The 17,931-nt window shown below is 43.8% G+C and overlaps 1 protein-coding gene across 1 annotated transcript in view; it reads left to right on the forward strand.

Annotated features, from left to right (window-relative positions):
• Window positions 1-1,406: 1,406 nt before the first annotated feature.
• The window catches only part of Sh2d4b (SH2 domain containing 4B), a 96,024-nt gene continuing 79,499 nt past the window's right edge, over window positions 1,407-17,931 (forward strand). The window contains exon 1 of the mRNA XM_013506308.1: window positions 1,407-1,590. Coding sequence (XP_013361762.1) covers window positions 1,407-1,590 — 184 coding nt within the window. The remainder of the gene's footprint in view (window positions 1,591-17,931) is intronic.

Here is a 17,931-nt window from a genome sequence, read left to right on the forward strand (position 1 = left end):
GCTTAGGGCTAATGGATCTTGTAATACAGGCCCTCCCTGAGTAATTAGCATGCGTAAGGTTTGAGCTAATAAAGGAGCCATCAAACGAAGGCATGAAATGCCAAGCGTTTAGTTGTCCATGAGCGTCTACAGGTCCAACCTCCCTGTTATAAGATGTCCACCCTGGAAATTGCATGGAGCTCCAGCCCAGCAGCTTATTGACTACGCAACACAGGTAAGCTGCTTACATTCCCTGAACCCCGATTTTCTCACTCAAATGAAAGCAGCTATGAGTATCTCTGAGCATGCCTTGGGGGAGTTTTAGCCTCCGAAGAGGAGGCTCAGCCTGGCCTGTTCATAAAGGGGAGCAGTTTTGTGGGGTGCAGCTGGGCAGCAGCAGCAGCAGCAGCAGCAGCAGTTTCCACTCACCCTCACAGCCCAACAGGGTAGACTCTCTGAGAGCAGGAGCTAGCATCCTACTCTGGCTGGGCTGCCTGGATGAGGGCCCAGAGACCCGGAAGCTTCATGTTCTTTCTTTTGATGAATGCCAGGCGCGTGCAACCACATGGAAATCAGATACAAGGACGACAGTGGCCCCTGCAGGTCTGTCTGTCAGCACATCCTAGCTTTGAAGTCTCATTATAGGAAAAGGGTGTCTGCTTCCTTCCTGTCCTTGAACTCCACGAAAACATACCTCAACTGTCTCTATTGATTCCATTCATTTTCCTCCTTGGCTGATGCAGAAGGGTGAAGGATATTTTCTCGCACATGGCAGAGTTTTCAAAGCATTGCCTTGGCCTGCCACATGTCCCCAGAAGGTCGACAGTGGTGGAGTAGGTAGGGCTAGGGGCTGAGGAGTCTAAAGTTCCTGCCTAGTGCCTCCGGCTTCTGTTTGAAATTGGCTCAAAAGACGTGGAATTGGTAGACAATGCTGCCTCCTCTCTTCTCTCTCCTCCTCCTGTTATCTGCAGAGGAAAGATCAGTTGGCCAGGCCAGCGTCACCGATATGACTGGTGTCATCATTACCTTCCACTAACAGATCATTCGACACCTACCGGCCCAGGCTGGGCTGAGTATCTGAGTCTGCCATTGCTCAGCTGAGCCAGAGCTCAGAGCCTCCTCATCACCGCCAAGCCCCAGGCGAGGCCAAGATACAGGCGATGCTGGGACATGGTGCTTGGTGACCCAGCAGAAGAGTTAAAATTGCTCCTGGTGGCTACTTTTGCTTGTGGCCCTTAGTTCCTGCTGCCTGGCTTCTTTTGCTGTCCTGAGCAGAGGAGATGAGTTCAGTGCTTGCTGGTGGCTGAGGTGGAGTGGTGATGTACAGAGGAGGGGTGTGGGAGCTGGCCCTGGAGTAAGGAGCTGGGGCTGAAGTGTGCCCTAGGGCATCACCTAGCCGACTGTCTTGGTGCACCCCATCCGGTACCATGTTGCAGCAGATTCTGCATGATCTGTACATTGACCCTGAGCTCCTGGCTGAGCTCAGTGACGTGCAGAAACACATCCTCTTCTACAAGATGCGGGAGGAGCAGCTGAGGCGCTGGAGGGATCGAGAGGCCCGGGAGGCCCTGGTGCAGGCTGATAGCCTCAGGCCTCTGAAGGTCAAGCGAGGTATGTGCCTGGAGTCTGCAGTCCCCGTGGGGTGGAGAAGTCAGTGAGGCCAAGCTCAGCTCTTCTGAAATGCGGCTCTGGTGTGAGGAGGGCTGAATCCTTGAACCACTGCTGCTGGGGGGGTCAGGTCCTTAGCTTGGGCTTCTAGTTTTTGACCAGTAGTATAGGTTGTGGCAGGAGCTTTGCTGGACCCATTATGGGTGGGCAAATGGGACTTGCTTTGTCTTTTTTAAAATGTATTTTTGAGACAAGGCCAGACTATATAGCTCAGGACAGCCTCAAACTCATGATGATCCTCATACCTCAGCCTCCTGAGTGCTGAGATTACAGGTGTGCACCAACATGGCTGGGTTTTGCTTTGTCTTATTAGGGAGGCTGAAGTGCTGGAAGGCACCAGGGGACCTCAGATTGTGCAGACAATCTGGGCACAACTGCATGCAGGCAAGTGCATGGTGGGTGAGGGGGCACGTTCGTGACCCTCACCCCTGCTTTGACCAGGGTGCTGTGTTAGTCACTTTCTCCCCTGCATGCAGGCTTAGCTCTCGCACCATGCCCATGCCTCTCCCCATGTCCTTATGTGAGGAGACCCTAGGTTGTGCCTGGATCCAGGCTGGAGGCTGGAGAGAGAGCATCAGGAAATGTCCTGCATAAGCTGCTAGCCACAGATGGCAAAAGTGGCTGCAGACAGAAGCCAGGGCCCAGCTGCCTTTTAGGTGGTTTATATTCAAAGGCATGTGTCCATCAAGCTCCCAGACAGTGTGTCTGGAAATGAAGGCCCAGCTCAGGACCCCAGGCCGGGACAGACAGGTTGTTGTGGCCTGGCATTGACTCAGGGTCCTGCGGGGAGATGCTGTTTGTGTGGACTCCATACTCGTGTACACTTTGCAAAGCTCCTCTGCTTCCTTTTGCTTCCATTACTCTCCACTCAGCCTTCAGGCCATGCACTGAGCAGCATGCAGCTTTAATCTCTTCCAAGTGTTCAGTCCAGTCAAAGCCCTGTTTCAGCACTGGACATACAGCCCACCGGTAATCTGGTTCTTGTCTTCCACGTCAGTCTCACTGCTGGCTTGTCCAGTACAAACTTGCTCACACACAGACATGCTTGCTCACTCTTGCTCTGGTCTTCACACAGAGTTCTCACTACTGGGAATGTCCTCCTGCCTTCAGCCACCTGGCCAACTCCCTGAGTGCCTACTTTGCCCCTGGAGTCTTTGGAGATGCTCCTGGCACAGGGAATACTTGTTGCTGGCTGGCTTGGAGGGCCTACCCTGGCTCTGGGCTTCACCACACTGTCATTGTTATTCACTGAGTGTGCCTTCTTGTTCTCCCAGTGGACTGAAAGCCACTGGAGCCTAAGGCCACATGCTGTTCTGCCCTCCTTCCAGCGTCTCATGCAGAGCTCTACATAGTGTCAAATCCTTATTCTGAACAAGTCACAGCGGAGGGATAGAAGGTTGCACAGAGCTGGGACTTGGCACCGGGTGGCTGGTGCCAAGGCTGGGGCCTCCGGGCCAGGCTCTGTGCTAGCAGCTGCACCATTAGCTGACAAGCCACTGTTTCAGCCCCACCTGGCCCAACCCTGGACCTCATGTCTGTCTGTTGCTTCTTTAGGAGGAAGACTGATGCCTAAAAATTTAACTGTAAAAATATTTATATGGAGATCTGTCACACACCGACATCTACATTTTCATGTATAAATTATGCATAAAGTCATTTGGGTTTCTGGTGCAGAAGATTATTTTCTGTGTAATTGATTTTCTGATTTATAAAGAATGGAAAAGAGGGAGAACATGCAGTCTACATGTCGTGGGTCAGGACTCTGTTCAGACCAGTCCTGTGCTACTGTCCTGCCTCTGTGAAATGTTCAGGGCAGGCCACTGGGGAGACTTGGAGGGCTGGCCCTGCTTCAGTGGGGCAGAAGCATTTTGGCTAGCATACAGAATCCTCAGTGTGTGCTTAAATCCTGAGTCATGATCAAGGGTGGCAAAGACTGGGACCTTTTCTGTGAGCTTTGTGTTTATCAGGCGCCAGCCTGCCCTTAAAACTGCTAAGAGGTGGAGTCAAGATGCACATCCCATGACTGAGGGTCTGCTGACAGATGTCTTTCCAGTCATTCATTTCTGAACTCAAGACCCCAATTACCTGATCAGTGCATACCTCCATCTGTCCACCCAAGCACTCAGTCAGCCTCTTATCCAACATTATTAAGTGCTGGCTGTGGTGAACTGGATGGGCTTTGGCCCCTGATTGTGAATGGACAGATCCTAGGAAGCAGAGCTGACTCAAGTGCCAGGAGCTACCTGTGCCCAAGTCAGGAGCATGAGGGGTCCAGCTACTTCCGCTGCATCTTTTTTCTTCCCTATTTTACACAAACACCTGCTTTCCAGGCCCTCTCCCCTAGTTTGCTCACATGGGAGCACCTTTTGTGCCCCTGTTGAGCTGTGCTAACCTCTTGGGATCCCTAAGTGCAACTTTGCTCAGTGCTGGTCAGCCCAGATGACACTGTCCTGCTCCTGGCTGTCATCCCCTATCCTGCTTGTCCAAGTTATCCCCTCCCCATTCTCTTTTCTGGGAACATTTTCCAGCTCCTGGAAGGCCTTACCTCACTGTCCCTAGGGCCCAGATAATACTCTGATGGCACATGGGGTAGGGTGGGGCAGGCAGGGCAAGGTGTCATTCAGAAGTTGGTGGTCCTTGAGTTGTGCCCGGTGAGCCTGGGCATTAACACTGGTGTGTTAACACTGGTGTGTTAACACTGGATGTGTGATCATTCCACATCACAGAAACTTGGGGGTTTTATGGATCCTGGGACATACATTTTGGGACCACAGAAAGATGCCTGGGTGAAGGCTCAGAGTGAAGGCTCAGGCTCGAAAAGGAGATCAGGAGAGGAGGTGGGGGTCATCGCTAAGCACACACCATTTCCTGACCACGTGACTTCTTTTCTGTTTTCCTTTTCCACTGTGGTACAGTTCTTCACATACTGTCCCACCTGTGGGAGGTCTAGGCCCCCCAGTCTGGCAGTTCGCTCCTCTACTGTCCTGTAGACGGTTTTATCATATTTCCCACAGTGTTTGCTGTCCACCGCGGGGTTATGTTGTCATGCTGAGACTCTGATGTCACACTGTGCTCCTGCATCCCCGTTGGAGGTCAGCCCTTCCAACATCCCTGGGGCTGATACAGTCTGCTCCCCTCTCGCTTCCCCTTGTACCCCAAGATCTCACCCAGACTGAGAATCACAGACCTTACAACTTCATTGCCCCATCTATGTTTGCTCAGTTATTTCTGGGGCTGGACCAGAGTGTGGCCTGGAGACAGAGGACTTGGGTCAGCGTCCACATGGCTGTCATGGCCCAGGAAGCTTCCCCAGTTAGATGTGTTGGCTCTGCTATGCCTGCTTACTTCTGCCGTGTTAAACTGATTCCTCTGTGTGCCATCTTCTCAACCAGATGTGCTTGCTTGAGCCAGACAGCTCTTGTGGTATCCTTCCTGCTTTTCCTCTAATATGAGCCATGCCTGCATCCTGAGGACACTGGCTTATTCTTTCTGGGACTTTGCAGCATGCAGCCAGCCCTATGGGAGCTTCCGTATCCCTCCCTCCTGGCACACTGGCCTGTGTTTATTCCAGCCTGTGGAGGACTGTAAGCCCAGTGGGGCTCCAGCCTTCACTACCTCCATTCCCGATAGTTGGGCTCAAGATGAGTTCCCACCACTTGACCCACTTCTTCCTGCATATGTGCAGGCCTGTGCAGATGCAGCCTGATGCAGGACTGGAGGGAGTCACCCTCCCTAGCACTCCCTCTGTCCCAGCACTGTCACTCCTGCTGTCCTCAGGGAAGCTGTGGGATGAGGAACTTTTACTGTTTCCTAGGGACCACCCAGCAACCATGGTAACCTCACCCACCTGGTCTGCTCCTCCTACTCCTGGTGCATGTATTCCCTTTTTGGGCACGGAAGTCTTGACCTTGAATGCCAGCCTGCCTGAAGACGTTTCTAGTGTGGCCACATTCTCAGGGTCCCTGTGCCTCATGCTCATCTTCTATACAGCTGCCAGAGACCTTCTGACACATGCATGAGCTCACGCAGCCCCTGTGTTCTCTGTACGATGCTATGTGGTGGCATCTGCTATCTCTCCCACCTGACTTTCACCTTTGTGTCCCACTTTGTCCTGGACCCTGTGGATGCTTGTTGCTGTTCATCAGTCATTTCTTAGATATTGAGCTCTTTACTGACATCTGCTCCCAGCGAGCCCCATCCTGTCTCTGTTACAGCACCCACCTCATTTCTCTCCTAGAACTTACTACATCTGAAAGCCCCCCTTTACTGTGGTAAGATACGTATAACATGCAATTTATCATTTTAACAATTTTGAAATATGCAATCCAATGACGTTTAATGCATTCAAAATGTTACCCAGTCATTACCACTACCTAGTTCCAGAACATTTTCTTATGTTTTTATTTTTAAAATTTTTTTTTTATTTTTTGTTTTTTTTTTCCTGGTACCAAGAATCAAACTCACGACCTTGAGCTTGCCAGGCCGGCGCTGTGCCACTGAGCTAAATCCCCAGCCCCTCAGAACATTTTCTTAAATGCCCAAAGGAAACCTCATATCTATTCCTCCTCTCCTCAGCCTTTAGCAGTCACTGATCTACTTTCTGTACCCCACATCCTCTCCTTTTCTTAATACATGTATTTGCTTGTTAGAGGTCTGTCTCCTCCATGCTACAGTCTTGGATGTCTCTTGCATTGTTCTACTTTCCATCCCCACATCTAGAACTGGCTTTAGGGTAGGGTTGGGTTTGTGTGGGTATCTATCAAGGCCCCGTATGCACAATGTGTCAGAGGAATCTGATCGAAGAGACAGGTGTCTCTTTTCTCAGTGCAAAGCCATGTGCTGTGCAATATGTGCTCTCCCCTACTTGTTGACAGTCTATGGTAAATTAATAAAAAAGTCATGCATTTGTGCTTTGGGGTTAGTTACAGAAGCTGATGTACAGGGCTATACTATATATATAAGTAGTGACCATTCTGGCATCTTTTCACATGTAACTTATTTCATTTTTATTTCTTGTTTTGAATTTCTACTCGGATTTGAGTTTGACAAACACTGCTATTTTTCTGTTATGTTTACTCTATGTATATTTACTATATCCTTTTTCTCCCAGACTTTTGATACCATTTTTATTAGGGGACTCTATTGGGAAATGTGTAATAAGCAGTATAATCTATTTAAAAACTTATTTTAGTAAATTTTCTCACACCTATTTCTCTATCTTACTCAAAAATGGACATTGTCTACTGAAGGGGAGAAACAAACATATTTTTGCATTCTCCATGATTTTGTTGCTATAATCAAGTATGTCAGATTGATTTTACTTATACCACTTACTTAAGCTTTTAAAATTGTATTTATTTTGTGTTGGTTTATGTTTGTGATGTGTAATTACATTTGTCTGGGGAAATTGTTACATGTACTATATATCATATCTTGAATATTTTCAATCCCCTTTCCCCTTTTCTCTTCTATTCCTCCTTCTCCTGATTTGCTTAATCTTTCAGGATTTTCTTTTGCTTGAATTGGGGCTTCATAACCAAATTACACTAACAATATGATTGGGCTATTAACTCCACTTTATGTTGCTTTTCTGCTCTCTAAATTTTTCTCCTTTTATGGGTAAAATGATAAATACCTTATCTTCCCTTTGCCCTGGTAGCTTGGTGAATCAAGCAGTGCTCCCACCTTGTTGGGCTTCTCAAGACTACATATACAAGTCACTAAGCACCAAGGTGGATCTGTGTTTAATCTTCTGCATGTTCCTATTCTCACTGTCCTAATGTGTTGGGACATCACTGATGTTAGTGTGCTGTTTGTTCTTAAATTTTTCTCTTACTTCCAATAGTGTTTTAGTTGACTCAAGGGGCTGTTAGGGAGTGACTGCATGGGAAGACCAGGGGGTAAGGGAAAAGGATGTTCTGAATTTCTGGACCTTACCTCTTTGTAGCGGTTGCTCTCAGCTACTTTCCTGGGCACTGGGGCCAGTGCTCTAGCACTGTATCATGAGGATAGAAGTTTGGGAGGTGTCCCAACAGTCTCCCTATCTCATTTCTGACAGTGCTTATGACTAACCAGGGATGCCCGGTTGCTTTGGTTAAGAAAACACATTCTATCCACAAACATTCAAAGAACAATTCCCTGGAGGATATGTTTGAGCTTCTGCAGATAACAGAAGTGATATTGAGAGAAAAGGAGGTGTCTGAGGGCAGAGAGAGTATCCAGGGCATTGTGGAGGACACTGTATGGTGTTAGGTAGACCAGAAGTAGCAAGCTCCCCAAGCCATGATAACTGGAGGATGGTGGTGAGCGTGGGTCTGAGGGACCTACTGAAATAGTGGGTGACAGTAACAAAGACTCCCAGCTTCTGAGTGGAAGCCCTGGAGGCAAGAAGGAAATTATGAGACATGAACATTTGGGGACACAGGGCTGTCCAATTGCTCCAAGAGTATTGTTCTAGACAGGAACCCTTTGCAGATTTGGGGTCCCTGGGGACCCTTTCAGACTTCCTTACCCAAGATGTGCTCCATTAGCTCAGATCCTGAGGGGCTCAAGGCTGGGAAATTAGTGTTACAGATAGCCTTCAAAATGCCCCAGATCCAGGGCACCTGGGTACTGGAGTAACCTTGGAAAGACATCTGTGCAAGGGGAGTAACTACCCTTTACCAGCAGAATCTGGGATACCTCAAAAAGCTTCTTCCACAAGTGGAAAGTTTCTGTCACCTTGGGAGCACTTAAGAGCTCCCAAGAGTGAAGAGTCACCTTCCTCTCCCTCCTTCCCTGGTTCTGAGGGCAGGTCTCCTTAGAATAAGTTCACGCCTCATCTGGAGGGCTCTGCCACTGGCCCTAGGCTGTGATGCCAGCCATATCACTACCTGTCTATCCTCAGTTGTTTCAGAACCTTGGGTATGGGGTGACTTAGAGTGTGGGGCCTTTTCCAGTGCCTGTCGAACCATCAACACTTGCGTGACTTGCAGATTTACTCTTTGCAGGACAAATTAGAAGAAATTAAATCATTCCAGTGAAAGACTACTCTTGGTCCATGAGATGGAACACAGATGTCACTATATGTTGGGCATGTGAAATAGTCCGTGGGAAATTTCTATGATCTGTGGACAATGGGAGGCATGTATGTCCCGGAACTACCCTGGCTGTGCCTGTATGGACTGCATGGCTAGATGTGGGTCCACTCCCTATCAAGGCTCAGGATCCCTGAAAGCCACAGCAGGACTCTGTGTGTGTGTGTGTGTGTGTGTGTGTGTGTGTGTGTGTGAGAGAGAGAGAGAGAGAGAGAGAGAGAGAGAGAGAGAGACTGGTATTATCCTGCTGGTATTCTGTGACATGAAGAGGGGAGCTGATGGCTAGATCTATTTCACTCACCTTGTCTTATAATGTAGTATTGAGAGGTTCATGACTGAAAGTACCATGAGTAGATACTCCCCCCAGGTCTATGCTCTTGACTTTGGTGCAGAACTACTTTCTGGTTCCAGTTCCTCTCTGACAGAGAAGCCAGAAATGTGGAATAGCAGCTGATGAGTGAGCCCCTTAGTGGTGTATCTTAGCATCAATGGACACGTTATTCTCCTGTGGCATTGTGCTTTACCTGTATCCTGAGAGGGAGGTACTGAAACCCTTTCCCTCCATGGGTATTTTTGCGGGTTGAATAGACTCTGGGCTTGGTTCTTGGAGCCCATCCTGCCTGCAGGGCACCGAGTAAGGACCTGCCATTCCTTCATTCTGCCTTACTCTCATTTCCTTCCTGCCTTCCTCAGGCCCAGTGGTATGCTTCTAGGGAGGCGGCACCACCTAGCAGAGGGCACAAGGGTCATTGTCTCCATGTTCTGTGCCAGCTTTTGAGAAATTACAAAGCCCCAGAGTCCCCAGGTGGGGAGAGGCTGCTGTGAGAGGGTTGGGGTCACCCACAGCGAAATGGAGATGGTGCCCAGCAGGTGTGAGCATCCCAGGTGCAAGGGTGTAGTTTTTGTGGCTGTGAAGAAAGATTAACCTAATATGTAGACCTCAATTTTAAGCTCTGATCATTCTGAATCTACAAAGAGGACAGGATCAGTCACTGAGGGCGTTAGGTAGGGAGACCTTGAAAGGGTCCTTAGAGAGCTGCCTCACGTTCTGGAAACTAAGGAGAAAAGGTCAGGGACGCAAGCAGAGAAGGCCTAAGAGCTCCTTAAGAAGGTTCCTTCTTGGAAAGGACAAGAATTTATCCACATGGGGATAAATGTGCGGGCTGTGAGGACCCTATATACCTCAGTTCATCTAACTTCCTCAGTGACCTGGAAGATGCATGTGTATACAATATATTTCATAAAATCTAAGAATGATCAAATGCAAGACATATTTTAAGTAGTTCTAAGACAGATGTAAATTCAACCTTGATACACCACTGGTTGTAAGACATATCCTGATTTCAAAAATGTTAAGATGTGTTCCTTCGAATTAATGAAATGATGACTTAGCTCTTTTTTTTCCTTCAGCACTGGGGATTGAACCCTATCTATCTATCTATCTATCTATCTATCTATCTATCTATCATCTATCTATGTATCTATCTATCTATCTATCATCTATCTATCTGAAACATTGTCTCACTAAATTGCCTAGGCAACTCTGCCTCAGTCTCCTGAGTAGCTCAATTACAGCTATGTGTCATCATGCCTGGCACCATTTCAGCAGAGCAAACGAAATGCCAAGAAGGTTTTGCAGGCTGCTCTAGGAAATAAGTGAGAGGTGGAGTTAGAATCTGAGCACAACCTGCAAGGGTTCAAGTTCCTTGTTTCTCCAGCTGTAACACAGCATTTTCCTCCTCATGGTCTCCCATAATGAAAAAAAGACTTAATGAGGGTGATTAAAAATCAACACCCAAAACAGCAAAGTCATAACAAAACCTAAAAGTAATAAAAGAAAATATAAGAGAATATTGGGGGAAGTGAAGGTTTTCTTAAAAAGTAAGAAGGAAAGAAAAAGAAAGTACAGATGAACATAATAAAATAAAACATCTTTTTCCTAGTAAAAGATGCCAAACTGAGTTTTAACAAAGAGCAAAGAGGAGATAAATGAGAGAAAAATATTCTCAACATGTATTACAGACAAAGCATTAGCATTCAGCAAACACAAGTTGTTCAGACCAATTAGGAAAAGCTAAACAATTGATAGGAAAATGGAGAAAAGATATGAACAAGTGATTTACAGAAGGGAAATTTCAAATCACAACAAAGAGATGAAAAGATGTTCAACCTCACTGGTGCACCACCTAAATGCATATTGAAACAATAGCATTAGCAAATGTTAAATACAAAGCTTGATGCCAGTACTGTTATGAGAACCCAGGGAAAGAGATGCTATGATTTTGCAGGGCTGAGGAGAAAGAGAGAGAGAAAGAGAGAGGGCTGAAGTGCCTTTCCCTTTCAGTGATTATGTGAATGCCTGAAGAGTTGAGGTACATGGTGGATGAGTCAGCTTTCCATTTCTGAAATAAGGGGCTGGGTGTTAGCTCAGTGGCTTAAGTGCTTGCCTGGTAAGCCTGAGGTCATGAGTTTGATTCCTGGTACCAAAAAAAAAAAAAAAAAAGACCATTTCTAAAACAAATACCTGAGATAACATAAAAAGAGGAAAGGTGAACTGTGAGTGTATAATATCTTTTGTATATACTGTGCAAAAAATAAAGTTTATAAGAGTAAAAAAAAAAATTTCATAACAAGATGATAGGAGAATAACAATAGTTAATACATTGCATATTAGTATCTTTAAAGTAGTTACTCAAACTACAAGGCATGGGCAAAAATATTTTCTAACTGATATACATTCAAACCTTTCTTTTCTGTGAATTAAAAGATGCTAATGGTGATAGGGCAAGAGAGACTCCATTGTCTGTTTTTAACTCCTTATTAAGAGAATTCACTTTAAGTTCACTTAAGCTAAGTGAACTTAGCTTAAATAAAATGGGAACAGAGCAAATAGGACCAATTGGAAGTGGGCTAAAAGTTAAACTGCAATGGTCATTTGGAATTCAGCTGTCTGACCTTCTGGGAGAAGTAAACTTTATGATATTGTGTGACATTCTTGTAAGACTCCCCCAAATGAGGTAATGATTACTATGGAAACTTAAAATGTACTTAAACTGAAGGTGAGACTCAGATTGGGCAGACATCTCTGGATCCTGGTTAGAGATTGTCTGTCAGCCAGCTAATAAAGATTTGTTTGTTCCTGCCTTTTTGGTTTTCTTGTGAGTACCTTTCGTGTTGAACTTGCTTGCCATATCAATAGTATAACTAACTTAATTTTTACTCTCTGTTCCCTTCCTTTCCCCTTTCCTCATCCTAGTTCCTTTTTCATTTTTAACAATTTCTTCCCATTTCATAGTATCTATTGTACATTTTAGATCTCATTTACTCCTTCAGTTACTCATACCAGGGAGACAATTTGATTTTTACACATGAGTCTGATTTATTTCACTAATGGGTATGGTCTCAAGTTGTATCCATTTACCTATAAAAGTATCTAATTTATCCTTCTTTATGGCCCATTGTACAAAAACACCACATCTTTTTTATCCATTCCTCAGTTGATGGGCATTTGGGTTGTTTCCAAGATTGAGTTATGACAAACTGTGTTGCTGTCAACATGGGTGCACATATATCGCTGTGGTATGATGATTTTAATTCTTCTGGAAAGACACCCAGAAGTGGAATAGCTGGGTCCAATGGGACCTCTAATCCTAGTTTTTTGAGGAATATCCATATTGATTTCCACAGTGGTTGTACCAATCTGTATTCCACCAACAATGGAGAAGGGTTCCTTTTTTCCCTGAGCCCTGCCAGCATTTGTTATTGGTTGATTTCTTGATGCCAGCCATTCTTTCTAGGATGAGATGGAATCTCAGTATTGTTTTAATTTGAATCTCTCAAATGACAAATGATGTTGAACATTTTTTTCATATATTTACTTGCTGTCTGTATTTTTTCATCGGAGAAGTGTGCATTCATCTCAGGTGCCCATTTTTGGATTGGGTCTTTGAATTTGGCAGGGTCTGAATTCTTTCAGTTCTTTTTATGTTTTAGATAGAAGTCCTTTGTCTGAGGGAAAATTAGCTAAATTTTTTTCCCCACTCTGTGGGTTGTCTTTTCACTCCTTTGGTAATTTTCTTTTCTTTTTCTTTTAGGTGATTTTCTTTGATGTGCAAAATCTTTTTAATAAGATGAGGTCCCAGTTGTTGATTCTTAGAAGTATTTCCCATGAAGTTTGGGTTTTGTCCACAAAGTCTATGCCTACACCTATGCCTTCAAGATTTCTATCTACTTTCTCTTCCAGTAGATTTAGGTTTTCTGTTTTGATATTTAGATCTTTGATCCATTTGACTTTAGTTTAGTGCATGGTAAAGACGTGAGTCTAGTTTTAGTCTTCAGCATGTGGACAGCCAGTTTTTCCAGCACCATTTATTAAAGAGGCTATTTTTCTTCCAGCGAACATGTTTGGTTCCTTTGTCAAAATAGGGTGGCTAAGTGTGTTTGGAGTTGCATCTGCATCTTCTATTCTGTTTCACAGATATTCAGGTCTGGTTTTTGCCAGTACCATACTGATTTTATCACAGGAGCTTTGTAGTATATTTGCAATTCAGGGATTGTAATACCTCCTGCCTTGCCTTTGTTTCCCAGAACTGCTTTTGCTAGTCTAGGTCTTTTCTGGTTTCAAATGAATTTTAGGAATGTTTTCTCTAGTTCTGTGAGTATGATAATGGTATTTTGATTGGGATTGCATTAAATCTGTATAATAGTTTGGGGAGCATAGCCATTTTCTCTATGTTGGTTCTTCCTATCCATGAGCAAGGGATATCTTTCCATTGTCTGATCTCTTCAATCTCCTTTTTTCAGAGTGCTGTAAGTTTCAATGTATGGATCTTTTGCTTCTTTTGTTAGGTTGATTCCTATTTATTTCATTTTTGGATGCTGTTGTAAAGTATGTGGTTTCCCTAATTTCTCTGTTAGTGAGTTTGTTGTTTGTTTATAGGAATGCTGCTGATTTTTGAGTGTTGACTTTGTATCAAGCTATGCTATTGAATTAGGTTATCAAATTGAGAAGTCTTTTGGTGGAGTTTTTGGGGTCTTCTATGTAGAGTATTATATCATTTGTGAATAATGATAATTTAACTTCTTCTTTTTTTATGCTTATTCCTTTTATTTTTCTTTCCTGTCTAATTGCTCTGGCTAATGCTTCAGAAACTATGTTGAATAGGAGTGGTGATAGTGGACATCCTTGTCTTGTTTCTGATTTTAAAGTGAAAGCTTTCAGTTTTTGTCTATTTAGAATGTTGCTGATTGTTGGTTTGTGATAGATGGCTTTCATCATGTTGAGGTAAAGACCATCTATTCCAATTTTCTGCAGGGTTTTTATCATGAATGAGTGTTGGACTTTGTCTAAAGCTTTTTCTGCATCTATTGAGATGATGATGTGATTTTTGTCTTTGGCTGTGTTCATATGGTGCATAACATTTATTGATTTGTGTATGTTGAACCATCCCTGCATTCTTGGGATGAATCCTATTTGGTTATGGTGTATTATCTTCTTGATGATTTCCTGCATTCTGTTTGCTAGTATCTTATTGAGGATTTTAGATCTATGTTAACTAGGGAGATTGGCCTATAATTCTCTTTTTTGGGTCTTTTTCTGATTTTGGTGTCAGAGTAATACTTGTCTGAAGGAATGAGTCAAGGAAAGTTCCTTTCTTTTCAATTTCATTAGTGTTTGAGAAGTACTGGCATTAAATTTTCTCTAAATTTCTTGTAGAATTCAGTGGTGAATCCATCAGGACCTGGGCTTTTTAATTACATTAAGCTTTTCAATTACATTAATTACATTAAGTTTTTAATTACATTTTCAATTTAATTAACTGATACTGGTTTATTCAGAATTTTTATATCTTCTTAATTCAGCATTGGTATTTCATATATGTCTAGGAATTTGTCCATTTCTTCTCTGCTTTCCATTCTATGAGAGTAAAGATTTTTGAAGTAGGTATTGATGATCTTCTGAACTTCCACAGGACCTGTGGTGATTTCATCCTTTTCATTCCTCAGTGCATGAATTTGTGTCTTTGTTGAGGAAAGGTAGGGAGCATCTTAGTTATCTTTGATTGCAACACTAAATTACCCTAGGCTAGGAAGTTTAAATAAGAAACATTCATATTTCACAGTTCTAGAGGCCTGAAGACTGAGGTTGGGGTGCCCACATGGTCAGATTCTAGTTAGGGCCTTCTCCTGGGTTGCAGATGTTTGACTTCTCCTTTTCTCATGGCAGAAGGACAGCAAGCTGGCTCTCTGGCCTCTTAGAAAGGTGGTAATCCTGTTTGTGAGGGCTCCACTCTTATAACCTAGTCTTTCCTAAAGGTGCACTTCCTAATACCCTCACATTGGAATAGGGTTTCAATATCTGAATTTGGGACTCCATCTCAGGGGGTGTTAGAGAACATAGGCCCATGCCCAGGATCATATAGCAGGTCACCTGTCAGTGGACAGGCTGGGAATCTGAGTTTCCATGCACTCTATTCTGCCCTCCCTCTTTCTCCCAAGTGCTTCCAAAAGCCCAAAGACTGTTTCAACAGGACTGAGTTTTGCTCAGCTCTGCACAAAGAGGGGCACCTCTCCTGGGCTGGTGCGCCCCTCGGCGGGGGATGCTGGACAAAGGTATCCTGGCTTAATTTCTCTTCCTTGTCTCAGGGATACTCATGGTTGCCACCTTCTGTTTTCCTCTCTGGCCTGAGGTCTGCAGGGGCAGTTCCTGAGAAAGGCCACCAGCTGGTTATCTCCCTGTAACCTGACCCCAGCTCTCATCTCCAGCTCAGTCCAGCTAGGCTGAAGTAACAGCTTGTAGACTGTTCCTCTGCTATCTCAGAGTGGCTAGCATTACTGCTTTCTAGGTTTTGCTCACCTAAAGATTAGCAAAGCTCCTCAAGATTTTCCCATTTGGCAACAGAAGTTTGCATTAGATTTTGAGGTTTAAATTCTTCAAGTTCATTTTCACATCAATTTTCTCCATGTCCTTTCAAAATTAATGACCTTAGGTCACAAGGATCATTTGTTTTCTATCCTATCATTTTACTGATGTGTTAATTTTCAGGTCACCATGGTTGGGTTTTCACATTAGGATTCTGTGAAATGCTACAGATTTAGGATGTCTCATCTCTGCCTGCAGAATGTATGCCACTCCTACCTTTCACAGATGATGTAGTTTGTGCCTTGGACATTGTCCCAGATGAGAAAATTGAGATGGTAAGGAGAACAAAGCCTAGGATTCTAGCTCCTTAATGGTACATTGATTTTCTTGTGTCTCAGTACTGAATTCCAGACAGGGAGGTGGGGTTAGAGGTGGAGTGTTGTAGATTCTTCTCCCATCCAAGTACTAACCAAGCCCGACCCTGCTTAGCTTCCAAAATCAGACAAGATCAGGTGTGTTCAGGGTGGTACAGCCATAGACAAGATTCTTTCACAATAATTGCACCAAGTCCCAAGAAGCAGTCCTTGGCCTTGAGCTGGGGCATTGTTTTACAGTCACAAGTGGGAGAGAATGATGAGCAGATGGTTTAGTGTCATCTTCCCTCATGTCTCTGCCAATGACACAAACAACAAAGATGGTACTGAATGCAACATAAAGCAGCCTGGCACTGTTCACAGCAAACCTTACGTGTTGTGTGCTGGGCCTTGGTATCCTTATGCCAGAGGGGTTTGCATGCTGGTTCTGGGGATAAATTTTGGCTCTGCTCATTGCCTTACCATGGCCACTTTTGCTTATTAACTTGATGTTGACAAAGTAGTCAAGACTATGTAAACTGGAGATGATAATAAGACCTGTATCCAGCCTCTGTGAAGATGAAGTAAGATGGTCCCAGGGAAGCCTGGTACATTGTAAGTACTTGACATTCAGTATGGAGATCTAGCCAGGCATGGTAGTGCATACCTGTAATCCCAGCACTTGGCAGGATGAAGCAGGAGATCACCATGCCTTAGAGGCCAGCCTGGGCTACATAAGTGAGTTCAAGTCCAACCTGCACTGCATAGTGAGACTTTGTCTCAAACAAACAAACAACAAACAAACAGTATGGAGATTTCTCAAAAAAGTAAAACACAAATTTCATTTGACTCACCTATTCCCCTTCTACTTATCATCCTGACAGAGTTAAAGACATTGTATTACAGTGACCTATGCATACACATGTTCATAGTAGCACATTTCATAATAGCTAAATCTTGGAAGCAGCCTATATGTCCATGAATGATGAAAGGAGAAAGAAAACGTGGTATTTACACATCATGGTGCACTACTCTGCCATAAAGATGGATAATTTCTTTTAAAAAAGGGTAAATTTTAGTAATCTGTGAGAAAATGGATGCACCTTGAGACCATAATGTTAATCAAAATAAATCAGACACATAATGATAAGTATTGCATAATTTCTCTCATATGAGAAACTCAAGATATAGATAAAGAGCAAAATAAAAGATAATGGGAAACAGGAGATGGATCTTTTTCAGAAAAAAGGGGACACAGAGATAGAGAATAAGGGGAAGGAAGGGATGAAATAAAGGAAAGGAAGGGGATGAAATAAAGAATTAAGATATGTTATGTATGTGTTTCAACTCCCCATGAAGAATGTAATCATTATGTTCTGCAAACGTGTACTAATAAAAGTAAAATTAAGCACATTCCTTCCATCCCCTACTCCAGTTCTTTTTTGTTTTTCCAAAAGGTTAAAGTGCATTTATGTTAAGGGATCACATACCATGTTTGTTTGAGACAGCATCTCACTATGTAGTTCAGGCTGGTCTTGACCTTGCTTTGTAGGCCAGGCTAACTTCAAACTCATAATGCTCCTGCTTCAACCTTGTGAAGACTGGGATCACAGAAAACTATGCTTTGTTCCCAATCTTGGAGGAAAGCATTTAATATTTGATTCATAAATATGACATTAATTGTAAATTTGTCATAGATTCATTTTATCAGATTGAAAAATGTTCCCTGCATTTTTAGTTTGCTGAGAACTTTTACTAGGAATGAATATTTAGTTTGTCAAATGTTTTTTCTACAACTATTCAGGTGATCATAGCTTCTTTTTTCAGTGTGTTGAAATGATGAGTGACTTTGTTTGAATCTTGAATGCTGAACCAGCCTTGAATTCCTGTAATAAGCTTTATATATATATATATATATATATATATCAGGAATCAAATGCAGGAGCTTGCACTTGCCAAGCAGGTGCTTGTACCACTGAACAAGCAAGCAAGT

Source organism: Chinchilla lanigera, unplaced genomic scaffold (assembly GCF_000276665.1).
Source record: "Chinchilla lanigera isolate Chin_1 unplaced genomic scaffold, ChiLan1.0 scaffold00109, whole genome shotgun sequence".
NCBI classification, from domain to species: Eukaryota; Metazoa; Chordata; class Mammalia; order Rodentia; family Chinchillidae; genus Chinchilla; species Chinchilla lanigera.